The 26555-nt window shown below is 51.0% G+C and overlaps 1 protein-coding gene across 2 annotated transcripts in view; it reads right to left on the bottom strand.

Moving 5' to 3' along the window:
* Nucleotides 1–26357, bottom strand: part of map3k15 (mitogen-activated protein kinase kinase kinase 15) — a 34310-nt gene extending 7953 nt beyond the window's left edge. The window contains exons 1-22 of one of the 2 annotated variants that reach the window (XM_069189883.1): nucleotides 25428–26357; nucleotides 22521–22660; nucleotides 19671–19694; nucleotides 18379–18456; nucleotides 17046–17239; nucleotides 15465–15633; nucleotides 14084–14190; nucleotides 10144–10314; nucleotides 9370–9482; nucleotides 8602–8761; nucleotides 8168–8318; nucleotides 7491–7598; nucleotides 7345–7394; nucleotides 6129–6224; nucleotides 5743–5830; nucleotides 5048–5181; nucleotides 4634–4761; nucleotides 4394–4524; nucleotides 3616–3721; nucleotides 2823–2980; nucleotides 2208–2391; nucleotides 300–483 (exon numbers count right to left, since the gene is read on the bottom strand). In XM_069189883.1, coding sequence (XP_069045984.1) covers nucleotides 300–483; nucleotides 2208–2391; nucleotides 2823–2980; nucleotides 3616–3721; nucleotides 4394–4524; nucleotides 4634–4761; nucleotides 5048–5181; nucleotides 5743–5830; nucleotides 6129–6224; nucleotides 7345–7394; nucleotides 7491–7598; nucleotides 8168–8318; nucleotides 8602–8761; nucleotides 9370–9482; nucleotides 10144–10314; nucleotides 14084–14190; nucleotides 15465–15633; nucleotides 17046–17239; nucleotides 18379–18456; nucleotides 19671–19694; nucleotides 22521–22660; nucleotides 25428–25734 — 2981 coding nt within the window. In that variant the 5' untranslated portion in view covers nucleotides 25735–26357. The remainder of the gene's footprint in view (nucleotides 1–299; nucleotides 484–2207; nucleotides 2392–2822; nucleotides 2981–3615; nucleotides 3722–4393; nucleotides 4525–4633; nucleotides 4762–5047; nucleotides 5182–5742; nucleotides 5831–6128; nucleotides 6225–7344; nucleotides 7395–7490; nucleotides 7599–8167; nucleotides 8319–8601; nucleotides 8762–9369; nucleotides 9483–10143; nucleotides 10315–14083; nucleotides 14191–15464; nucleotides 15634–17045; nucleotides 17240–18378; nucleotides 18457–19670; nucleotides 19695–22520; nucleotides 22661–25427) is intronic. The other variant, XM_069189884.1, reaches the window with a different exon arrangement.
* Between the last annotated feature and the right edge of the window lie 198 nt (nucleotides 26358–26555).

The following is a 26555-nucleotide window of genomic DNA, read 5'->3' on the forward strand; positions in this document are numbered from 1 at the left end:
ACTTAAAAGACATGAAGCGGGATGCCTTGCCTTGAGCGGCGTGTCGTAAAACGCATTATTAAATTAGGGACAGGCCCAGTGAACAGTGCATTAGACAAAAATGAATGGTCTGTAATTGTCCCTGCTACTCAAACACCCATTTGAACGGGCAGGATCAAGCCAGCGCCTGGTAACCCAGGACTCTCAGTGCACCCGATTTCCTCTGACAGCTTCCAGCCAAGGCTTCACGCAACAAGCCCCTTGCAGGATCTGGTCCCAGTGTGGCGGTCTCCTTGGTGCCGCACCGGGCTCCGGCTCACCTGAGGAAGTTGGAGCTGGGCGGCTTGATGAGGTTCTCGGAGCTGGAGCGCTTCTTCTTCTCGAAGAAGACGTCGTGCTTGGCGTCGCAGTCGGGCGAGACGGAGCCGTGCTCGCTGCTGCTGCTGCCGCCGCCCGCGCTCTCCCCCTGCATCTGCACGGGCAGCGACACGCTGCGGATGTAGTCTGCGGACACACGCCACAACCCCCCCCCGGCTCACTCTCCGCGCACTGGGACTCCAGCTCCCCTAGCTCTGCTCCAGGGACTCCTCTCCTTACGGCTGCGTTCGTTTCAGCACGTCAAACCCCGTGCTGCTGCCCCCCAGGCCTTGGTGGGGTTTTGGTTATCATTTTAGCGGCCTTTGTCAGGTGGAGCTTGGGAGGACAGCTCACTATTTACAAAGAACTTGTTTTCTCAATTCAGATGTCAGCACCAGTAACGGTAAAGGTCAGTGATTATGGACGACTTGCTGAAGCAAATCTGCAGCACTTTATCATGTGTCAATATTTTCTCAACAACTGGTAACAGAAAGCTTTGCAATTATCTGTCATGCACTTTCTAACATAACACACCCATGGCAGCTTGGAATTCATGTGTCCTGACGCAGTAAGGACTTTTCTAGTCATGTTATTTTAAGTGCAAATTAGCTCAACATCACAGTTTCACTCTGGCGGCAGCAAAGCCTCAGTGAAATGCAGAGGAAGAGCTGGCAACACATCCCATTGAGTCACGCACACAGGAAGGGGCTGGAAGGACAGCAGGAGCAGCACAGCAGAGGCCAAACCACAACGACAGTGGGAAACCATTTTTTTTAAAAGGATATGTCAGGAAAGGATGGACAGCGTAGTAGACAGGGAGAGAGGAGGGGTCATGAGAATTAGCACGAACCTTGCCACACTGTTAGACAGCACATCCCAGCAGAGCGCCCCGGGCAGGCCCGTATGTGTGGAGAAAAAGGGACAGTCTCGTTAAGATCGAGATCGGGAAACTGACCCAACGCATTTCTGCACGCGAGCAGCCGCAGCCTCTCTCCCTGGGTTCTCGAGCTCAGAACCAGGCAGGCGGAGCTGGACTTCAGAACCCAGAGGGGTTCTGACCAAGCTTCATTTTGCTTCCATTGGAGTAAAGCCTGCTGGACAGAGTTTCATTTTGTATTTTGTTTTGTAAAAGACAGTACAGGAACATGCAGCGGAAGAATTTGTTTTTGCATTTCTTCGTGTTTTTGAATATTGCTGGACAGACAGTAATCCTCCCTCTCGCTGCCTTTGGATACACGATCAGCTGTACCCAGGACCCAACTCCCCATCTCGCCTGGATTCTCTGTCTGCATACTGGCAAGATGACAGCCAGGAGGGGCACCTGGCGTTCAACCTGCCCTGGCGTCCCACCCTGCAGGTGTGTCTGCCAGTCACTAATAGGTCAGGTCACTGCTTTATCCAGTCTGGCAAAGGATTGATCAAACCTGAAAACACATTAGTGTTTAACTTACTCTTTCTATTGAGTCTAATTAACATATCCAGTGTCTAGAAAGACCCCTTTTAAAGCAGCCACCATTTAATATGCGTTAGCAGCAGGGTTAAATAGCCACAATCCTGTCACAGGCCCCCTGTATCACAAGCACTCCGTGGTCTGTCCCACCTAGTCCTTGCACCATGACGCCCAAATGTCTGTCCTTTCACTGCAAAGTTGATTAATGAGCTGCTCAGTCTGAGATGAATGTTCTCTACAGTTCTATTAATGTTTTTGTCCCAGCTGGATAGAGAATTTGGTAAATCGGGATTCTTAACATCATTGCAAAACAATGCAGATGGTGAAAACCATCTCTTGCTGCATGACATCGGAGGTGCAAGGCTCGGGTGAAGCAGACTGCAGGAGATGAGAGATGAAGATGAGGAGGAGGGTGGTTTGCCTGAGGGTTTGAAGGCGATCTTGTTCTTCTTGCCCTTGACGTTGTGCCGCACAAAGGAGTCCTTGAGCAAGTCGGTGGCCGTGGCCCGCTTGTTGGGGTCGGGTTCGAAGCAGCGCAGGATGAAAGACTTGGCTTCGACCGAGAGGGACTCTGGGATCTCTGGATGGATCTTAAACATCCCCACCTGCAACACAAGACATGGTGGGGCGCCACACCTCAATGGTACAAGAAGAGATACAGTCAGGGACTCTACAAAAGTCCCAGGGGAATCGGAAACAATCACGTCTGTAATAACCCCATAACCTCCAGAGAGGATCCATTGGAAAAAGCATCATTTTCCAATGCAGTTAGCATCAAACTGCAACAGATTGTCTTTCTCTCCAACAAAAAAAATATTGCACAGCTGTTACAGTTTTGCACATCTGCTGTGGAATGGACATCACACCTCTGCTGAAGCACTCAGTTGTTGAGCATGTGAACAGCAGGTAGCCATGAATAAAAATCTAAAACGTTCCAGAAAGAAAGCACTTCCACCATCAAGTCCCCTCTCCCCTAGATTCCAGGATCCCATCGCCCAGTCTCCCAGTGTCCCAGTCTCCCACAGGGCTCTCTGACCTTGAACATGGCAGCCTGTGGCTCACCCAGCTCGTGGAAGGGCGGTTTGCCCGTGGCCATCTCGATGATGGTGCAGCCCAAAGACCAGATATCGGCCGGGGCTCCGTACCCCCGGGGGCCCTTGTCGATGATCTCGGGGGCCATGTACTGCAGCGTGCCTGGGGAAGGACAGACAGACGCAGCTCGGGTCAGTGGGAACGGACAGTGGCACAGCCGGACACATGGGGTCGCTGATGGTCAGCCACACAGACAAAGCCCCGACGTTTTTCCAGAGCCCAGCGATAAAACACCCCGGATGCTCAAGGCAGAGAACTGGAAAACCAGAAACAAGGCTGCTTTGAAGAACGCCCCCATGGGAGTCGTGGCTGCGTCTGAAAACGTCCCGAGCTCTTGGAGTCAGCCGCAGCGCAGTGACAGAAGCAGGACCAGGCGCTAATCTATAGAAAGACGGCTTAACAGCTGAGGGACCATCTGGCTTTATGTTTGCTGGTTAGAAACACACTCAACGCCAAGCTTGGGGAAGCATCATTAATATTATCAGCAGCTCTGAACGGCTGCTGCACAGGCAAATGTAATTTAGAAGCACTGGGGGGAGGGGTTAATAATGTCGGCGGGGTATTATAGCATCACAACAGAGCCGACCCATCACACCCATCCACCACCACGGCCTCCTGCACAGGAGAGGCAGAAGCCAGCAGGAACGTGACCCCTCCTCTGGTCGGCGGTGAAGAGCTGCCGAGGCCCTGTCTGTCCCTCACGCGCGATCCCCACAGGGCTGACCACGGGCCCTCACCAGTGAAGGTCTCGGTGCAGGGGTTCACTCCAGCCAGTCGCTTGGAGGTCCCGAAATCGGAGATCTTCAGCACCCCGCTGTACGTGTTCACAAGCACATTGTCCCCCTGCGGACGGACAGACAGACAGACAGAGAGAGAGAGGGCACTCCCTGGTCAGCCTGATCTTCACAGCTGCTGTTTTTGGGATTCGCACGTATCCATTCAGTTTTACCCAAGGCGATTTAAAAGAGCTCATACGTAACAAGGGATTTATGCAGAACCAGAGTAACTTACACGGTGCGGGACGAACTACATACATTTAAATTAAATAAATAAAGAGGGCACAAGTCCGACAGGTGTTGCCCATGGTGAAGCTGCAGAGCCCACAACGCGCAAAGCAGCTGTGAGGTGCAAGAGCTCCAGGAGACAAGCTCAACAGGAGAGCCACAGCTTCACCAGCAGACTAGAAAACGGGCTTCAGATAATGAGCTGAGCTGAGGATGAAGGAGAACACAGGGTACAGAGGCACTACCGAGGTGCCTTGAGGGGCTGTGAAGTCACAGATCTGGGAAGAGGATCACTCAGATGCCTACTGTCCGAGACTGGTCAAATTTTCAAAATCAAAGCAGATGCCTTTCGTTCCTCCATTTCAGGTGTGAGGGATTTTGTACTGGGGGCAAATTGGATCTTACGGAGGAGTGCAGCTTATAACTGTGCCACTTAGCTGCTCGTTGCTATCCATGGAATTGGGCATGGCGCCGCCTTCCCTCCCCGGCAGGATGTCGTGGCAGGAGTCACCTTGATGTCGCGATGGACGATCTGGTTCTCGTGGAGATAGCGCAGCCCCTCCAGGATCTGCCGGGTGTAGAATATTATGGTCGCCTCCTTCAGGGGCCCCCACTTGGAGCGCAGCAGGGCGGACAGGCTTCCTGGTGAGCGGACACAACCACAGTGACCCCTGCTGGCGAGCCGAGGGAGAGCGCCCTGGGGCAGCGGGCGGGGGGAGGGGGGGAGAGAGAGGAAGAGACGCGCACACACCTCCAGGGACCTGCTCCATGAAGATCTTGATGTAGCCGTCCTCGGACACCGAGCCCAGGTACTGCACGATGTTCCTGTGCTTCAGGTACTTGTGCAGGGCGATTTCCTCGTGGAGGGGCTGCGAGTATCTGAAACCAAGAACAGCGAAACAAAAAGCTAAATAAAACCAGCTGCAAGCGCAAACCACAGAAACTACATGTACTATCAGCGTGTATTCATGAGCAGTTTACCAATATACCAAAATGTGACCACAAACTGGACTGTTCTCTGCATCTTTCCCAACAAGCTACTCTTTGTCGGAGGCAAAACCGCATCACCAGCAGATCTTATTTTCCTGGCGAGTGTTTATGATGTCACCACACGGGACAGTGGGGTACGCATGAGGGTCATGCCCTAAGATAGCAGCACGCTCACCTGCTGTCTCTCTCAGGTATCTCCTTGATTGCGATGCGCACCTGGTTGCTCAGGTCCCTCCCAGCGTACACCACTCCGTAGGTGCCGCGGCCCAGGACCACCCTGTCCCCGTTCTCGTTGTAGTCGTACTCGTACTGAAACGCACAAACACGCGGACACGCACGTCGGACACGTCAGAACCCAGCCTCCAGCAAAGAAAGCCGGAGTCATTCCTATTTTCGGAAAGAGACAGAATCTCACACCTCTCACGTGCGCGAGAAGTTAGAAGACGATGCTGCACTCAAATCAGATAATCATGAAATTGTATTATGGCTGTCATACGCGGGGTTGTGCTGACCCAGCTATTGTCAATAGCCATGACAATAGCATTTATTAGCAAACCCAAAATCCAATCTTCACTACGTGTGAGGTTAGCAACAGCCCATCCTTGGTGACAAAAAGGCAAAGCAAGTCACAAAAGCATTTTGAATAACAGAAAGAAGCTTCTGATTTTCCTCAGTCAGCAAAAAGAATCATGGGATTAAAAAAACATGACTCAGCCTACAAAGACACCGTGATAAAGCGGTACAGCGGTAAAGCAACGGTATCGGGTTTGCACCGGCGAGCAGGAGAAACAGTGCGGGACTCCTGCCGTGGAGAGGGAGCTGGATTCACAGACTGCTCTGCAGAAGACACGGCGATGGCGTCGGCTGTACCTCCAGGGTGTCTCCGTCCGCCTCGCCCTCCAGCTCCACCGCGTTCCCAGATCCGTCGGAGATGACCTCCTTCACCATGGAGCAGAACCTAACCACAAACACCAGATTTTCACAGGCCATGATTCTACCGCGCTCTCTTCTGTGCATGGACTCGGCTATTTCTACAGTTTCTATCACACACACACAGCCTGTCCCAGTTCCCTACTGGACTATTCTGTGCTTTTATTGGATTACGCCTTGGTTAACCTTCGTAAGGGCACGCAGGCAAAAGATCACCTCCAGCCCCTGCTTTCCTGTTCTTTAATCCCCTGCCCCCGGTTCTGCCTGCGCGAGGAGCGAAGACGTCCCCGGTTCTCGCCCGCCAGCAGACGAGCCCCGGCCCTCACCTGCCGCACTGGTCCTCCGTGGAGAAGTAGATCTGGAAGTCGTCCGAGTTGTCGTGCACATACAGGAAGCAGCAGCGCTCGTCGAACTTGGAAATGCTGAAGCACAGAAAAGCGAGGCAAAAGTGAGATCAGCTCTGCAGAACTCCGACCCTGCAGGGCTACAGTTCCACAGACTTTTATTGCACCTGAGATCCTGCACAGCCTGCCCGACAACTGGCACTAATAACTGGCTTAAGCAGACAGATTTAACCATTTACAGCTAAATCTGTAAGGTGCTGGTGGCTTAAGTAGATTTCCTCAATTCTGCATCACCTTCAGAATTGATTGAACGGAAAGACTTTCAGTCTAGGATGGGACATTCATGTCCCTGAAATCTGCCATTTTCCTCTGATTCCTGATTCTATTACACTGTCACGATGACTTTAGACAGATTCTGCTCTCATCACGCTCTGCAATGTGGCAAGGCTACCAATTTGAATGATTTATTGCTGTCTGTGAAAACGCAAGTACAGTGCAGTACTTTCATGGATGCGGTACAGACAACAGAAACTCGATTTTAAAAGGACTCTGAAAGATCTTGAGACTTGTCGCAGTGAAATCTCTTTGAAGAAACATTAAGGGGTGCAATTCAAGAGTACACACAATATGTGGGCTGACATGTGTGAGAACTGAGGTTCCCATGGAGAGGAAGTCTGATATTTGAAAAGCAGACACAGAGCAGTGGTGTCCCACACAGTCCCCAGCTGTATAGTGTCTGCTGTCCTCCACTCCTGCTAGCTCCTCCTCCCCTGTCTAACCTGGGGAGATCACCTGCAAGCATTCAAGGTGCAGGCAGCCCCAGGGGGTAACAAAGAACCTTCTGTTTTTGAAGCAAATCAAGGGCATTTATTTACAAATAGTAAAAGCGAAAAATATATCATGTTGTGACAACTGATCCATGAATTTCATACAGAAAGGTAAGAGGCGAACCTTCGACTCACAGAAAACGTAGTGGAGATACAATTTTAGAATTAACTTGCTGGGATAGGTTCTGGCTCTCCTGCAACGCTGTACTGGATGAAGTGGTTAGAAAATGGATGGAATGTCATACTGTTTAATTTAATTTAACCCAGAACTGGGGCGTGCGTGGGTAGGAGAGCTCACTGATCTCTCTTGGCAAAAGCAGGAAGGACGCTTGAAAGGGAACAGAGAGAAATCTCGCTCCGGCATAACCAACCTGATCCCCTTGATCGACGCGGCTGTGAAATTCCACTCGTGGATTCCTTTCTAGAAAAACACACAAAACAAAAAACGCAGCCGATTACCGCCGGCTCTTTCAACCGCCCTGTGGCAGAGCAGGGGTGGAGCCGGGGAGCCCTGTACCGTGTCCGCGGGGGAGACGTGCCAGATGGAGACGTTCTTCTCCTCCGCCTCGCTGTTGATGCAGACATACGAGGGCTGGTAGATCTTGGTGGGCTCCAGGATCAGCACCTGACATACACAAGGTGAGGACAGGTGAGCACAGGTGAGGGCAGGATAGGACACATGAGCACAGGTGAGGACAGGATAGGACACATGAGCACAGGTGAGGACAGGATAGGACACATGAGCACAGGTGAGGACAGGCGAGGGCAGATGAGCACAGGTGAGTATAGATGAGGACACGGAAGGGCAGGTGAGCGTAGGTGAGTACAGTTGTAGGCAAGTGAGGGCAGGTGAAGACGGGTGAGCACAGGTGAGGAGAGGTGAAGACAGGTGAGCAAAGCCAGGTGCAAAAAGTGAAAAAAATAACAGGAAAAATTTTAAAAAACAATCAATTCTGTCATGAAAGAAATAAATATGTATTTTATTGGTGCACTTCTGTGTCTAAAAATAGTGGCATGTAGACCATGTAGACTATTATGCATTAACTGCCTATTAACAAAGTCAAGTACAGTACTATCATGTAATAATGTTGAGGATTATTCACTGTGGACCAGAGTGCGAGCTTCCAGTACTCGGGATAAGCAGACAGCAGTCGGAGCCGAGCAGGAACCCGGCACGCGGCGCCCGAGCCGTACCGGGAAGCGCAGGCCGTTGGTGGTCTCTCGTGTGGCCTCCACGATGATGTCCATCCAGAAGTTGAGCCTCTCTCTCTGGGGCGAGTGCTCCAGGTTCTGCTTCTTGAACCGCTGGATGAGCTGCAGGTTCTGAACCACCGAGCGCAGGTACCTGCCCCGACAGACACAGAGAGAGTCAGACAGGATGACACTTCTTTGTACACTTCCTTACACAAGGGATTGTGGGATTGCAGGACCCACAAGAAACAGCTGTATGAGACTCTGGGACCCACTGTCTACTAACAACTCAAATGGACCGATGGGCCTCTCGTTTGTAACCATTCTTCTGTTCTTAATGACCTGGTAGGTTCACAATGTTTGACTCGACCTTTGGCTTTCCTTGGACAGATGCTTGTGCACCACACAAAGCCACACCCAGAGGCCTCAGTTCCTACCAGACGGGAGGCTTCAGCTTGAAGAGCTTCTCAGCGGCCTGCACAGCCTTGGGGATGTCGTTGGCCAGCATGCTGACGGTGAAGAACTGCCCCACGTCCCAGTAGTTGTTCATCTTTTCCAGGCTGCCCTTGCGGCCCAGAAGGCTGTTCAGCCGCACACCTGGGAAGGCAGCAGAGAGACGGGAGTGGGGAACCAATGGGTGGGCGCCCTGACTCCAACACGCCACCGCCACCTTCTGGGTAAAAAACACAAGCCTCCCTCTTTCTCTGTGTCCGCCTCCTCCCTCCCACCTGCTTGAACACTCGTTGTCCAGTTTTCCCTCACCTTGTCTGACTCTGGTGATGACGCTCACCATGCAGAACAGACTTCTGACTTACCTGACTATGACCAAGAGCCAGGGACATGCTGCGGCCCGAGAGAAAACCATGAAAGTGCATGTACATTTAAACATCAATTAGCATTCTTCTTTCATGGTGTTCATACCGACTGGGCTGGAACAGTGGTTCCCAGTCCCGGTCCTGGTGACACCTGCTGGTTTTCATTCCAGCCCACCTTCATGGGATCATTGAAGCCTCACTGGATCTAAGAAGTTGCTTCAATTGAATATTTGCACTTTGTTCCTAGTCACACATATGGGATTTTATTTCACAAAGGCTGAAGCTCCGACATGCCTACATGGACCAAACGGCCTCCACTCATTTTGTAACTTTTCTTATGTTCTTATGGAAATCAAATCCTTCTGAAGGAGCCGTATGCTGCCAGCTCACCTATTTTCCGCAGCTCAATGGAGCTCTCAAACTGCTGTCCAGCAACAATCAGTAAGACGGCCAGGTTGATGCCCGAGTACAAGGTAGGCTGAAGCTCGAATCCCTTCCGGTACCTGCAGGGAACAACAGTATCCTCACTGAAGGACCCCTGAGTCGGCCTTTTGACTTTTTCCAATAGTGGAACAAGAGAATGTAGCGTGTGTGTTTTTAATCCTGCCGTTATACCAATCTGAAATCTGTGAGAAAGGGAGGGTTCAGGAAGACAGCCTTCCTGAAGAATAACACTTACAAAAACAAAACAATTGGAACAGAAAGGCAGAAAAAACAACACCACCGAGAGCCAATCTGGGGCAACGGTCTGGAAGACTGGAAAGTGCCTGACGGTAGAGGGCTATGACCAGGGCCAGTCTGGTGACCGGGACGTCACCGTGAAAACGGCTCTACACTTCAAGGAGCCACAGATTCTTAACAAGTGTCTAAAGGTCGAAAAACATCTGACAATATAATCACATACTAGATTAGGTCAAGGGGCAGGATCCCACTTAAAACCATTACTTCAACGCTTATGTCGAAGGCAATCAAACACTTTAAGGTCTTTGACACAGCCAGATCCTCAGTTATATACTCTAAATCTGAAGAGTCGTCGACTCGTCAGATAAAAATCAGCTGAATGGGGAGAGAGGAAGCCCTTGCTCATTAACACGCCCCTCTGGGCAGCAGCAGAGCCGCACTGATGCTGGGACGCCGCGCGATGTTGAGGGGGACCGCGGTTACCACTGGATGGCGTTGTCCCGGTTCTTGGTGTCCTTGCAGTCGCTGTCCAGGAAGATGTCCTTGTAGATCCGCCCGCACAGGCAGAACATGTCCGGCGCCGGGTGATCGCAGGACTGCAGCACCTGCAGCATCACCCTGAGAGCCTGCTCTCGGTCCCCGGGGCTGTTCCTCCTGGCACGGGCACACACAGCGGCGTTACGGGCGTTAATCTCGGCGGTGCACTGGCACCAGCCTTCTCCCGGGTCAGCGTGTCCACACACGCGTCTCACGTGAAGAACACAAAGATGTTAGACTTTAATTATCCCGTTATTCTCTCTTTAAACACCTTTGGAACTGGCGCCCCATACTTCTCAGTCTCCTGTAAATAATTTAAGCACCTGCAGTCATGGTTTGTAAGAGTTATGTAACATAAGAGTTATTTCTTTACTTTCCAATAAAAAAAACTGGCTTGATTATGGGGTACCAAGACAGCAACTCAGCTGTGTAAATCCTCTTAGCTCCTTTCCGCTGCTGTTTGCTTTAAGGTCATCTGCGTAAGTGCATTCAAAATGCCTGTGAAGGATGGAGGTCGCTATTTGTTCAGAAGCACTTAATGGGGGCTCTCCGTGATGGCAGGCCACCGGTTTCAGCCGCCTGTGTTTGCACAGCTCGCTCCCTCGTCTAGACAAACAGGAAGGCGCAGCTCGTGCCCCCTGCTGCTCCCTGGCTGTCACCTGCTGCCGCGGCCTCGCCGCAGGGCACTGCCACACGCTGCCAGCTCCCCCCGCAGAGCCATGCCCAGCGCTGGCCGGGGAACAGGACACAGGAGAGGGGCGTCTCCCCTTACTGCTCACCGGGACCGCCAGCTGTTTGCCATGTATGAACAGTCAGGGTTTTTTTTTTTTTTTTGCACCGCCTGGTTTTGGAAAAAAAGTCTCACAGTGTCTTGATACGGTACACGTTTAAAAATAAAAACAGTTTTATGGGTATTGCAATAATGTAGCAAGTCACATTTGAGCCGCTGTTAAAGTCATTAACTCCCTGACACATCATCTGCTTCCACAAACCTCCAGGAGTCAGAACTGAGCTGGAACAGCCTACAGACCCTGACCATTATCAGTCGAGAGTGGAGGAGTGAAGTTAAGGGTGACTGATGCCTGTGGAGAGGCAGGAGGGAAACCACAGTTCAGAAGAACACAGAGTCCGTCTAGGGGCTGTGTCAAAGGTACTGTAGTGACCATGTCAACCCAGTTCAACAGTCCAACAACCCAGCAGTTCAACAGCGACCCGGGCTCACAAGTGAAGAATCAGCTGCCTGCAAATTGGGATCCCCTGGAACAAGGAAATGCGAGGAGGCTTGCAGACCTGGGCAAGACAAGTCCAACAGGAAAACAGACAAACGGGACCCGAAGAAAAAAAACAAAGCCCAGCTGTCTGAGATGCCAGAATAGGTGTGAATGCTTCCCTGGAGCTGGGCCACAGACAGAATTAAAGCACAAATTAAGAATAAAGTGGAGTCAGAGCAGCGTGCAACTGCTAACGACAGCTGTGGACATCGTTCAGACAGAGGATCAGCACACGAGCGGGCTGGGGCTGGCCAGCACACAACGGTGATATTTTAGAACAACCTTCCTGATATTTCTCTGCATAGCTTTAATCTTTGAGGAAAGAGTTCACAGGGGATTCTGCGTGAGTTTCCAGGCGCCGCTTGTGCACAGTATCCACATTAAAGAGAGGAGACGAACCCCCGCCGAAAAAAACGTAAGAGAAACTCCACAAAGACTGACTGAGTGGTGGGGGTATCACGCAACAAGGTATCAAGGCATCATGCAATCCTAATAAATCAAATGAGCCCTGACTCTGAATTCAATCTGGAGATACAGAACAGCAAGGCCGGCTGAGAAAACATGGGATGAGGATCCGTGTTTTTTTTTTCTTCTGATTTAAGAGGTCAAGCCTCGCATAGGCAGTCATAAAACATACCCCTGTCAAAAACAAATTAATTCCACAGTGGTGCAGATAGGCAGGGGAAACGAACAACTGAAAGACGCACTCAAGGCCAATTCATAGAGAAGAAGCTAAGAATGATGAGCTCAGCAGTGAAGCCTGAAGGACTGCACTGCAGCACGCAAACACAACCTTTGATAAGGGCTGACAGTTGCACAGAGACGCCTCTCAAACCCACTTGATCAGGATGAACACAGCTGTGTAAAGCATGAATTACACATAAGAGTGTATAAAAGGAAGAAATATGAATGAAACTGCTTCAGCTACTGCAGTTTCCTCCCGATTGCTTAAGTGAGCTTTTGCGCAATACACTGCAAAAAAATAAAGGAACCTAACTTAGGCCGTCTTAAAAAGAGAAGGAAAGGATGGAATCAAAAGTGAAATGTTCTCTCACTTGCGGTCATCAACAAGCATAGCCGCACTGTGTTTTTAAAGTTGGTGAGCACACCCGCCTCCCTGACTCCCTGACTCCCCCAGACCTGACACTCTCGAGATAAATTAAACTGCAGAACACACCCCTTCATGTTCATGACTCCACAGAAGCGCACATGGCATGTCATGACACGTCCCATTACATGCCCTGGAGCTCGTTTTCATTCAAAATGTGGTAGACCTTTTTATATTAATTAAATATTAATTAAATATTAAATATTAAATTAAATTATTTTATATAGCGCCTTTAAAGGTGGCTTCTCAAAGCGCTTAACAGAATGACAGAAACAATAAATAAAAAGAATACACAAGATAAAACACAATTAAAATATACAGAGGAGACTGTGGATGGTGGTACTAAGAAAAGCAGAGGGGTGAAGAATGGAACCAGTTAAGTAAAGGCTTTTCTAAAGAAGAGAGTTTTGAGTCTGGATTTGAAGGAGTTTAGAGAGGGTGACTCTCTGATATCCTTGGGGAGAGAGTTCCAGAGCTTGGAGGCATAACAGGAGAAGGCCCTGTCACCCATACAATGTAGACGGGCTTGGGGGACAGTAAGGAGGGCAGAATTTGAAGAGCGGAGGTTGTGAGGTGGGGAGTAGGGCGATAGTAGTTCAGACAGGTACTGAGGTGCCAAGCCATGCAGAGCCTTGTAGGTGAGCATGAGGATTTTAAAATCCACACGGAATTTGACCGGAAGCCAGTGCAAGGGCTCCAGGATAGGATTAAAATGATCATTTGCACTAGACCTGGTCAGGATTCTGGCTGCTGAGGTTTGGACATACTGCAGTTTGTTCAGAGTAGATTTAGATACCCCAGCGAGTAGAGCATTGCAGTAGTCAATTCGAGAGAACACAAATGTGTTGATCAGCTTTTCAGCCACAGTCAGTGATAGCATAGGGCGTAGTCTAGCGATATTTCTGAGGTGAAAAAAAGATCTGAGATCAAGAGAACCAGAATCAGAAGCTATTAGAGGATCATTAGTGAGTTTGACCAGGGCAGTTTCTGTGCTATCAAGTTTGGAGGGGTTTGAAAAGGTTGTTTGTCATGAAGTGGTTATGTAACTGAAGTTTGACAGCACGTTCTAGAATTTTTGCAAGTAAGAATTTTGCAAGAATTTGTTTTCAATTATGCAGTCTGCGTTGGCAGAAAATGCCCCGCGTGCCACAAGCGCACAGAATTTCATTGCACGGTGACAGCATTAGCTGGATGCCAGCGATTAAGGCACAAATATCCCACAGCATCATCACAGTGTGCAGTGTGTCAGAGCAGAAAGATGGTCTGGGATGAGCTCACTGGTGATGCATTAAAGAGGCTTGACTTGGACCACAATAAACAGGATGAGACTGCATGGCTCTTCCATGGCAGCTTGACTCAATAGTTGAGTTGTGAAATGTTTTTTTCTTAAAAGAAGAAGTGTGTACGTGCACGGCGGGCTCAGGCAGTTTAGCCAGAGAGCAGAGAGCTCTGCCCCCGCCTGCCGAGCGCTGAGGACGGACAGGCTGGGGGCGGCTGAACGAGTTACCTGTTGAGAGCGAATGCATAGTGGAACTGGATCATGGGCTGGTTGGCCAGGTCACAGGTGGGCAGCATCTCCAGGGTCTCCACCAGCTTCACCATGGCGTCGTAGTCCTGGGGTCATGCCCGCCGCCGGTCACGCGACACACGGACAGGAGCAGGGGAGGAGCAGTGCGGGAGGGGGGGAGACAGCTCAGATTAGAAGGCATGGGAACCACATCTCGCCCCTTCCCATGCAAGAATTCCCCTGTTGGACTGCAGATCAACCGGCGTCTCACACGTCTGAGTCGCTAAAACGCCCTGTAATTTATTTGCTTGATGTGGAGGTGGGTTGTGTCACGGACCAGCACCAGAACAGATGGGAAGTCCTGGGGTTTGGGCTTGAATGATAACGAAACGGGCAAACTGATACAAAACCTTTGCTGCTCAGTGTGACGATAAGAGACCTCCTTGCCAAACAGAACACAATTATATACATCTGTGAACATGATTACTAACATCTTCTTTCCTATCAAGGTCTTCTCTGCACCTTGCCATGTTCTGCAGCTGACTTTTTCAGTGGCACAGCGATAAGCCAGTTTCAACACCTTCTGACCTGGCCAGGCTCCAGTACGCCAAGCAAGAAGCAGTATGCAGGAACTAGACAGGGTCCCTCCTAGGATCTGACCCAACTACTGCATGTCATTGCCTCTTCAAAACGGTTTGTGTGATCTCCCTGTCTTAATGCTGCAGAAAGGAGCAAAACTGGAGAAAGGTGATGATGATGCCTGCAAGTTCACACCACAGAGCTGCAACAATGCAGGACAAGAGGTTCTTATTGTTCCGGAGCTGTAAAGAGCAAAGAAACAGCCAACCCCAAGGGTCCTCAGGTGGTAAAGGACATAAAGACATGCTTCCACCTCAAGCACTGTATTCAACACTGAGCCAGTTCCACTTTTTCAGGGGTATTCTTGGTATGACCTCTCATGTCAGTATATAGTTTTGGTGTCCCATTCAACAAGGGATCTGCAGAGTGTTGCTTGTTGTTTTATTTCACTATTTCATTTGGATTTGAGGCCATGAGGTATAATTTACTGATTGCAGCTGTCCCACTTCTCTCTCATTATGGAAGCAATGTTACCGTACTCACACCAGGAACCCACACTACTCCAATATTCACTTCAGACGCGTTTATGAAAGGACTTCTAGACACCTAGAATATAGTATTAAAATAAGCAATCTTGATGCAGAGACACCCGTGATAAAAACAGCATCATGAATCTTAACGGAGTCCCAAACACAGAAGCTTGAGGACAAGGTTGGCGTTTGAACGATACAGGTTTGGGAGCAGATCCAGCAGGTCAGCCTTCAGCACAAGAAGACTGCAGGTCTGTCTCCTGGCCCGTTACCTGGATGTCCCTGTAGGAGAAGAGCAGGTTCATGACGATGTCCTGCGTCAGAACCTCCGTGTTGTCAATGCGCAGCTTGATGCGGGAGAGCTCCTTGGCCAGCTCCTCCCCCTGGTACTTGTCTCGGGCCTTGCGGATGTCGTTCAGGAGGGTGTCCTTGAACGACGCGCTGCAGAGAGGCGGGGAGAGGCGCAGAGAGGGGGAAGAATGAGGAGAGGAAGAGAGAACGGGGACATTGAGGGACAAGAGGGAGGAGGGAGAGAGGGAGAGGGAATCAATAAAACATCCGGTTCCGGCCCGAAGAACTAAGAAGCAGCTGTCTCGCCCCTGGCTTTCCTACTGTCTGCCACTGCAGCAGTAATCAAGCTGGTGGCGCAGCACTGCCCAAACCCTGTCCTAGAGGTCCACAGTCCAGCAGGACATCTTGGCATTTCACATCTGCTGCGACTGAAGAGATGGAAAGGAATATCCTGCTCCAGTTTTGCCAATAATCTGTGCTGCGGTTGGCCATGGTCAACAAGAGCTGAGCTGGACTGAAACCCTGCCAGACTGTGGACCTCAGGGACTGAATGTGTGTGCCCCAGGCCTAACACATTCATGACACCCTGTTGCATGAACCTGGATTGACCTGGCCCTTCTAGGGTGAATAGCAACACGAGGAATGTGGATGCACTACAGATTTGTCTGATGGGACTCCACTGGAAAAAAGAGAACTCAAGAGTTCTCACAATTGTATCATTCTGTAGTGAACTGGTTGCAGACACAATGGGTACTGTTTCTCTAGCATTGGCTTCGAAATACAAAATAATAGTTTTTGTTTGGTTAATAGACCTACTTTTAAGACTGTGGAATTGTATGTATTGTTTCTAATCCCCTTGCACAGCTAAACACTCAGACTGGTTTTGGACGAAAGTGCCTTTTCCAAAAACAGTAACCTCGATCCCCCGGGGATACACAGCAAGGGGGGCTGACAAAAGTGATAAATCCACTGACCATTTGTGTGCGCTCATCAGATGATGTTACCATGGCCTGCTGCTGAGAGATTAACACAAGGACAGCGCAAGACTGTTACAAAATAGATTAGCAAACGGCATCCTGTGTCTGTCAGTCTGTCAGCGGTAAACTGAACTCTATAAATCACCAGCGTTCTGGCTCTGGAGAGTCTCGTGGCTGCAGGTTTTGCAAGTGCCTTCAAACAGTGGTTAAAGATCACCGTATGTTTGACTAGCTGACAAACGGCCCATCCGAGTAATTTACTATTTGGATGAAACAAAACCCAGAAGACTCTCGAGCTCGAAGGCATTAGGGGTTGGAGACTCCTGCTATAAATTAATCCAGAATCCCAGGCGGGGACTGCAGGCTGGAGATGGGGTGACAAACAGCTCCTCCCGCCCCCTGCCCGATCCCTCCACTGCGGGATTCGGACACAAACAGCTTACTAACTGCTCCTTTCACAGCAACCTCACTAACGTTTCAGACCCGGGAAGCTGGAGCTGGGCCGGTGCCGAATCAGCAGCCCTGCAATGGGCTGGAAGGCTGGGATTAGGAAGCCCAATCGGCCCTCTCCCCCCGCCGGCCTACCAGGACGTGACGTGGATGTCCTTGAGCAGGCTGATGAACCTCTCCATCAGCGGCACGCACAGCGGCCCCAGCAGGCTGTCCCAGCTGGGCTGCATGTACTCAGACGCCCGCCGCTGGGCGTCGCTCTCGCAGCACATGTACTCGTTGCTGGGGGTCATCACGTAGGGGATGAAGTAGTAGTTCCCGCTCGAGGCCTGGAAAAGAGAGGGGCGCTGTGAGCGGGCCGCCGCCCCCCCACCCTGGGGAGGCAGGGCATGTCCGCGCTGGGAAACACCCGGCGGGAGGGCGAAGGCGTGGGGTCGGCACGGCAGCCTCCGGCAGTTCCTGGGGGCTGGGGGTCTTTCTCTTGCACCCCAAGAGTAACGAGCACCGGAGGAAAAGAGCGCCCAACGCCCCCCCCCCTCCTTATTTTCTACACCACTGGTTCGTCAAATGTGCTTGCCGGAGGAAAACCGGGAGGGAGAGGTCAGAGCCCATGAAGGCAGCAAATGCTAAAGTTCAAGAGACCTGATCCCTGGGATCACGCAGTCACAGTGAACCCCTGCGCCTACAGCCCTTACTGAGCACTCTGACACTGCAGCACTCTGAATCGCTGCAGTAGCCACCTGTTGCTCTCTACCACTCCGCCACTCACAACACTTCATTCTGCTGCAGCGCAGGCACGTGAAGATGCACACACATAGGGTGCGTCGATCAACGGCTCTTTAAACCCAATCCCAGCCAGACGCTCGCGACAGCTTTCTGGAGGCAGCAGGCATCCCCTAACAATGGAAAACTCAATTCGATTCAATGTATTTTTATATAGCGCCTTTCACAACAAGGTTGCCCCAAGGCGCTTAACAATACAACTGACGATACATTTTGTCAATACAGAACAGAAGACCAAACTGGCAAACTGATCTAATTCTGAACAAGGGCAGAGTATCCTTCTTACTTTAAGTGGAATGCCAGAGAGGAATGAATGATGTGAGTGAGAAAAGCGTTTTGGCAGAAGCGAAGCCTTTAGATATTTAGGTTTACCGTCTCACTTTAATTAGCGAAGCTCAGGAAGAGCATGAAACCTGGGCTAAATGGAGCCTAACGTCCGCCCCCAGGCAGCCCCTGCCCTGCGGGTCTAATCGGCCGCTCCAGCAGCGGTGTGGTCTGAAAGCACACGCAGGCATCCAAAACAAAACAGGGGCTTGGAAAGGCTTTCCCACGCTCATGCTCGGCCTGGGGAGGGGGGTGACATGAGGAACAGGTGCACAAGGATGGGACTGGCCCAGTGCGGAGATCACACTGGGAAAACTGGCTGGGGTGGGGGGAGGGAGCCAGCATGCACCACGGTACCTACTTTGTTGCGTAAGCCACACCCACGGTATTCGGGAGGTAGCTGCACCCAGGGGAAGCCTACAGTGCCTGTTCCTGCAGCCTACTCCAGGTAAGACACACGGGAGAGAGACAACATGAAGAACACAGGAGAGCAGAGCCTCAAGGACCACAGCTGCACAGGGACAGAGAGAGGAGAGGACCGGAGACCAGAGGGAAAACACCCCGAGTTTCTCAACAAACAAAGCATGACAGATCCACACACTGAAGTCAAAGATTTGAGCTGCTGATTTCTAAAGCTGACAGGAAGCGTGAATCATCCAGCTCCAGGACAGCGCAGGAAAGGATGCTCTTCGTCTGGTCTTAAAGGTACAGCGCAAGGCTTGGCCTTCTCCATAAAACACAAAAACACAAACACAAATCCACAGGGACATCTCCATCTCGCTGTTAAAAGATTAAAAGATCTGCCTGAAACCAATCTAAAAAAACGGCTCCCTCTCCCCCTTGAGAGCATGCTGCACCTCTCCTACACATCAGGCGTAAGACATGTGAAGAGAGCCCTGAAGGTCAAAGGTCAAATAGACAGGTATGCAGTACAGGGTGAACACATGTCAGGCTGCAGGGCTGTGTACAGGAGGGAGTCCCAGATCCAGGTGATTTCACAAGAGCTTCCGACTGTGAGCCAGAACCCGGGATACTGTCCAGTAGGACGTAGGGGTGACCAGCTGAAATCTTTAACAAAGTCAGGGCTGCAGTGGAGCAAATCGAGACACACCCGCACTGCCCTGCAATGCCCTGGTCCCCCTCCCCCCCCACCCACGAAAAACAAGTTAACACAAAAGGCTGAGTTTTAAAAAAAATATGCCATCACCTTTCAAGAGTGTTATTCTCAACAGTTTTTATATCCCAGCAAAGGCCATACCAGCACACCGAGCTTCGAGCCTCTCCTAGGCCTGCTAACCCCACTTCTGACCCATTCCGTTTCTTATGAGCCGAAAGAGAACAGAATAACAGGCCCCGGACAGAAGATGGAAATGAATTAGCCTGCGGTTTAGGCCTCGGCTGGAGAAACACCCAGAGGAGTCCATGGTCAAACAGGCCCAGGGCTGGGGCCCGCAGCCTGAACAACTGCCTTCCTTCGCAATCACCTCTACAGCCTGACCTTTCAGCTGGTTTCTGGGAAACGTGTTTTGTTTTAGTTAAGGTGTCATTCCTGTTTGGCAGAAGATACGATCTCAGCTTAGAGAAAACGTATAATTCCCAGGGTTGCATCCCAGCCTCTACTGCCACCCCCAGCTGCTAAAAATTAATACTTACTGTGTTCTTTTGTGTCACCATATCCTGGAAGGCAGAGGAAAAAAAAGGCAGTGTTAGCTGACATCACACACAGCATCCATTGATTAAAGCAAATGGGTTTGCATAGTTAATCCTGACAAAATCCGTGAAGATTATCAAAATAAGCAATACCAGATGGGAGATGGGATGGGAGACCTCCTGGGAAAGCTAAGGTTTCTGCTGGAAGAGGTGTTAGTGGGGGCAGCAGGGGGCGCTTACCCTGTGGTCCATGTGGGTCCTAATGCGCCAGTATAGTGACGGGGACACTATACTGTAAAAAGGCGCTGTCCTTCGGATGAGACGTAAAACCGAGGTCCTGACTCTCTGTGGTCATTAAAAATCCCAGGGCGCTTCTCGAAAAGAGTAGGGGTGTAACCCCGGCGTCCTGGCCACATTTCCCATTGGCCAATCATGGCCTCCTAATAATTCCCCTCTCTGAAATTGAATTAATTGCTCTTCTCTCCTCCCCACTAATAGCTGATGTGTGGTGAGTGTTCTGGCGCACTATGGCTGCCGTCGCATCATCCAGGTGGGGCTGCACACTGGTGGTGGAGGGGATCCCCATTACCTGTGATGCGCTTTGAGTGGAGTGTCCAGAAAAGCGCTAGATTAGATCTGAACCTAGAGGCACACACCTAGGCTAGCGGCTTTGGCACTGAGCAAGAAGGGCAGAGTCCCGCGTCCAAATTCCTCCTTAATAAAACAAAGGATTAGCCTCATGTCACCTGGCTTTCCTGCGATTTGTTTCCAAAGGCCGTGCAAAACACACACAGGCTCTAGACTGACCCAGCAGGCTTGTAAGTCTGAACAGCAAAAGAATTCTGCTTGAACACAGCAGCCTACCTGGACAATGAGAGACTCACACTCTATTGTCAAGATGAGGCAGCCTGAGAAGCTGGCAATTTAAAGAGCATTAGACTGACAGAAAACAGCAGGTTTTAACCCCCCGCCTTGATAACTGCTCTCCTGCAAATGTAAGATACTCCGGTAGAGAGTGGCATGTCATTTCGTGTGAGCATGCAGTGACTGCAACAGAACACACAGTGAACAAAAACCAGATACTGCCTGCCATGTAAAGGGCAAAAGTACACTACCGCAAAAATCAAAAAGGAACTGCAGTTATTGCACCCTTCTTTAACAATTATACTTGATCACACGTCATCCTGGTTAAGTTTAAGGTTCCCAGAAATGACGTCTCAGGACAAACGTGTTACTTCCCTAGAGTGATCCTTGTGTGGGATTTTTACTTTATCTGTGACGCAGGCTGCTTTATGGCACTGTTCTGTACTGTGCTGTGCTGTTTTGGGTGTGATGTCTCTAAACGTTCAGCAGACTGGGCCTGGTCTTCACTCCCTGCTACAGATCGCTCTTCATTCCCTTGCCAAACCTGGGTAAAGACGCAGGTTCGCCTTTTCATTTTCCTGTGTCTCCTCTCCGTGCTCCTGCTACTGTATGCTTTGACTTTCCCATGGCTTGCTGTAGACCCTATCAAGCCTGATCAGAGCTCACCACGTTTTTACCATGATTTCACTGAGATTTATTACCCTTTCCTGTTTACCAGCACGCTCCACAGCGCACTGTCATAAGACGAGGCTGTCCTGTCTCATTGAACGACCACTTTGATCTCAGTACATGGGTTTCAGGGGAGAAAAAGCAGAAGGAAAGCCATTGTCCTGCATAATGTATGAGAAAACACGTTTTGAAGGAGGGGACAGAAAACTGGACAGAGCTATAGATCAGACCAGATCCAAAGCAAATGTTATACACAGCTGGGGAATCCGTATTAAATCAATAGGGATTGAATGGACAGGGTGGTTTTTAGCAAATGATTTACATGCACTTAAAAACTGTATCTGGCTTTCAGCGATGTTACTTCTGTCCGGATGCTCTGTGCAGAATAAGCAGCCCAAGGTGACACAGGGCACGCAGGCCGGGCTGCAGGAAGGCAGCCTGAAACCGATCCCGGGAAAGCAGGCTTTGTTCCGAGGGCTGGGATGGCATGCGCTGCTCAGCGACAGCATTTCCCGCTGGCCTCGGCCCCTCGCGCCGTGCCCGGGATGCCGGGGATGTGCGGTCGGCTCCCGCTCCCGCGCACAGGGAAGGAACACGCTCCTCTCGTCCCGGGAATTCCGGGAATTCCATCAAGGACGCACCCTCCAGGACGCCGCCCCCCGGCTCCCTGCGCACCTGCGCCTGCCGTCCAACTGAAGAGGCTCGGGTGGGATGGGAATCCCTGGTGCCGGACCGAGCCCAGTGACAGGGCTCTGGAAGGTGTGTGTCCACACACGCGGGCCCAGGCCAGCGCAGAGCCAGAGGGCCGGGGCTGCTTCTCTGGTGGAGAGCAGGGGAGAGCAGCTGTGCCCTCGCTGACCCCGCGGCTCGGGTTCGACCGAGTCACGACCCTGACGGTGCCATCGCGAGCCATACCAGACGAACCGCCACCAGGAGTACCCCCTGCCCCCCCCCCAGCGTTTCAACAGCTGCAGGCTGGCCGCTCCTGCCCCTCGTGATTAGCTTTGGCATTAATTATTGATCGCCTGCCTATTGTTGACACCAGGATCATGGGAAGTGCCTTGACAGGAGCACCGAACGCCAGGGGCTGCTGCCCGGCTCTGCCCCTCCCGTGAATTCATCATTCTAACATTCACGTTCTGAAAGCGTCTTTCTCGAAGCACTATGGGTAAGAAAAGGGAACAGCGCAGGAGGAGAGGAGACAGCAGGAGGAACACAAGCACAGCAGGGGCGTGGAAGTGCAGTAGAGATGTAGAGGGGCAGACACGGGTACCGAGGTGGCGAGAACTGGGGTCAGGGTTCGGGGCCCCCGGCGCTGACCTTGAGCGACTGCGCGGTGTCGGGGTCGGTGTCGTGGTACAGGATGACGTTGTTGGCCATGTCGAAGCTCTCCCGCACGCCCAGGTGGTAGAACAGCGAAGGCTGCCGGAACACGTCGCTCATGTCCACCACCGCGATGTCTGGAACGGGAACACACGCGCTCACTTACTCACATGCGCACGCACGCACACACACACACACACACACACACACACACACACACACACACAGAACGACAGCACCGCTTCCAGACCTTGGGGGACAACATTGCCAAACTCACTTTTTCAACCGATGATGCAGGGAAAGAGATTCGTGGGCTACAGGCAGGAATGCAAAGGCGATATAAATGTATACTGTATATGTAAAATACTGTAACTGCGATGATGCACAAGTTGCTTTTGCGATAAGAGTCTCAGGTGTCCAGCAAACAATGCAAGAACTTGTCTTCGTGTTACCTTCCATGAAAAGAGCAGACCATGGTTCCTGGGCTATATTGGAATTTTTGGAGCAGGACTGACTGTAGAGTTTTGGCTCTTTGGACATTAACCTATTATTCTTGTGCTGTCACATGGTCTTCCAATCCACCAGAACCTCTGTATTAACTGTCATATAAACTATCCCAGAAATCCAAGGTGTCGCTATTGACGGGCAAGTTCAAGCTAGAGGTGAAAATCCCAACTTCACAATATGAAAAGGAAAATGACTTCCATGGCTCTGGAGAAGGTGTGGGTTACAGCCGGACACAGCACTGTGAAGTGATGATAAATAAATCAAGCATGCAGCACGCATAAATAGAAATGAATTAATCAACACAGCTCAGTTTTCAGAGCTATGTGAACAGGCTATAAAAAGACTGGACTGCCTTCACATTTAGAAAGGCACATGTTGTCAGTTGTATCCCAAAGTGAGGAGGTTAGCATCTTGACACTGTTACAATGCTTCGACACATGAAGCCGGCATATTCAAGTGCTTGCTGTTCAAGAATACCCTGTTGTGTAATGGCCTACAAGAAACAGGCTGCGTCCCAGTGCCTTCACTGGACTCTAGGACTGGGACTGAGCTGTTTGAAGAAGCAGGGAGGCCCTCCCACCCTACACCCCATGAGGAGAACGAGCTCTGCCAATACAGAGCTCTGGGAAATGGACAGTGAGCCCCCACACATGACGTCAGTATCACGGCAACACTTTCCTGAGATGGAAACAAGGCAGGAGGTCAGGAACAGGAGAGAAATGGGCGAGAGGGGTTGACTTTCTGTAATCACTCCGCCTGCAGCACAGAACCTTTGTTTGCAGGTCCCTTAAATACATTCGTTTAAAGTCAAACAATGGACTGGAATAGCTTATATCTGGCACCTGCTCTCCAAGATCAAAAAAATTCAAGCTTTTATAACAGCAATGGAAACACTTACAGTAGTTCACCCAGTGCCGAAGCCTAGTATTCTCGGGGATTAAGTTCTGGCTATGGGAGGCCCCTATGCAAGGCAACTGAACTAGAGCTAGAAATTCAACCCAGGGAATGATACTAAACTCAAGAACAGGATAGGAATCAGTAGAGGCTATCCTCTTCAGGTCTGTACTGGATTGATCAGACCTGTCAGCAGGTTTGCAGTACCTGTGAGAGATGCACGCCACTGAGGATTGTCAGGCCCTGCAGTGCATTCTGCATGAAAAGCACAGCGCAGCTGCTCTTCTGTAAATACAGTGGGGTTCTGTGCATTAAACTGCAGCAGCGAGTTACAGAAGAAACAGGCTGCACCCCCGGCCTGTCCATGTAGAAACTACAGCTCGATCTAAGGCTCCTGCCTGTCTGCAGACACAACTCCACCACTGGGTTAGAGGACAGGGCAGCACATTGCTCTGGGGGTCAGGGATATGGACAGGGAGGTGTGGACGTGAGAAAATTGTCGCGTACGGGTCAGACTGCGGTCAGCACTGCAGGACGAGAGGACCAGCTGAGTCAAGCCATGCTGGCGAAGGGGTCTTTGCAGAGAAAGCAGAGGGCACACTGATACCCAGCCAGTCTGGCCCGTCTCCACGCCACTCCCTGAACCAGTCAGCACAGCTCAGTCCTACCACGGACCACAGAGAGGCTGGGATCAGACAGCTCTGTCTCTGCAGAAATGGTGGTGTGATGAAGACTCTGCACAGCCACGCCGTGCTGTTAGCTTGGATTGTCTGGAGAAAATCTGCGTGGCTGGGCCAGATTCATAGCCCAACCTTTACCACCTGAGCTTCGCCGATCACTCTTACAACCTGCTGCAGCGTGTAACGCCCTCAAGCTCCTGAGCCTTGACTTCCAGTGCTGTGCCACCAGTGTGAAGTGTAGAAACTGAAGCTGCAGCAGGGGCAAATGTCCAGCGGAGTTATGTAAACAAGCTACAGTATTTGGTCACAGCAGATGTGAGATCTTGCATGTCAGCTTCCTATACAGTTACAAATGAGTTGTGCTTTTTATGAAGAGGTCCCTGGCTCTCAGAACAAACAAAAACAACTTAAAAGAAAACTTATGTCATATAATACATGCAACTAAATGCAATGTGCACAGTAAGGGCAGTCACGTCCAGTGTCTCCCCTTCTGCAAATGCGATGCAGGATTGCTGCAGCACCAGAGCTCTGCAAGGTATTTTTAATGTCGAATTATAATGTGCGTTTCTTCCATATTTGCACTAACAGGAAAGTGAATTATTGTTTCGAAGTCATTCGCTCTCTCCTGACTCGGCAGTCTCTTAACTTCCTACAGTGTTGGCAAACCACAAAGAAGGGGTAAAAAAAATGTGCAGCTACCATTCCCAGCGATTCGGGAACACGCACAGACATGCAACGCTTACGAGAGAGTTGTGTTTTTCTTTTTGCTAGGCGGCAGAAGTGGTGGTGGTGGTGGTACGTTTGGCTACAGGGTGAACTTTACCAGCATCGTAGAACGTGTCCAGCACGCTGGTCTCCCCGAAGTCCAGTCTGCCGAAGGTCACTGTGGTCAGCACGGCGCTTTCCGCATCACAGGCGCGCTGAAGGCACTGGAGCGCCCCCGACTCCGGGCTGTTGGCGGCGACCGCCTTCAGCCCGTCGTTGAGCACGTAGACCGCCCGCAGGGAGCGCTGCTTGGACGGGGGGCTGGGGCTGGTGATCTCCGCTTTTTCGGCGCCCGCGCCCACCACGACGCTGGCCGGGTGATCCCCCCCGGTCTCGGCAGCCTGCTGTGAGGGGGTGACCTCCATCGCGAACTCGAAAACCGAACAGCCTTCTCTTCCGTGCTCGTTTTCTCCTTTCGTTTCCCTCGCTGCACTGTTTTTCCGCGGGTGGAATGCGCGTCCCTTATGACCGGAGGCTGCTGCCCATCTGTGTTTCTCCCCTGACTTCCACGTTCACCCAGTGGCACTGCAGGCGCATCGTAATTATGCTCGGATCAGGTAGCTGGTCCGCTTTATCAGTCTAATCCAGTTTTAACTAGTCCGCACTTTACAGGAAAAAAAGCCCTGTTTGAATTACGCAAAAAAAAAAAGAGAGAGCAGCCTGCCCAAGAGTGTATCTCAGACCCCAGCAGAAGAAGTGTCGCCAATCTCCCTTTCCCACTGCGCGGGTGGAGCTACGGCTCCGGAGCTTTCTTGCTCTGTCTCAGCATTTTCGTCCAGAGTTTGCAGAACAGAAACAACAACACAAATATAGTTCCCCCGTGTAAACAACACGTCTCCACTACTTTGAAGTCATACCTCTTCCTCGGGGCTAAAGTGACTCATCGCGGCTTGCACAGCAGTGGTTACTGTTAATAACCTCACCTTTTCCAGTTTGCTCCTAAAAAAACAACAGCAACAAACTTTTTCTTTGCTGTCTGTTATGCAAACGTTGACTCGACTTAACCTTTTATTTCAGCTCCGTGAGGTCCGGGCTGTGACGTCCTCGGGAAACGCGGAAGCGACGGTGTCATCCCTCGTTCCCAAGTCGGGATCCCAGCTCGCGTGTCTGCTGCGCTGCAGGCGAGCCGCCCCCCGGAAATGTTGGGGCGCAGTTTCGCACCACGGTACGGGACGACGCCAGAGCA

This window comes from Lepisosteus oculatus, chromosome 5, assembly GCF_040954835.1.
Source record: "Lepisosteus oculatus isolate fLepOcu1 chromosome 5, fLepOcu1.hap2, whole genome shotgun sequence".
NCBI lineage: Eukaryota > Metazoa > Chordata > Actinopteri > Semionotiformes > Lepisosteidae > Lepisosteus > Lepisosteus oculatus.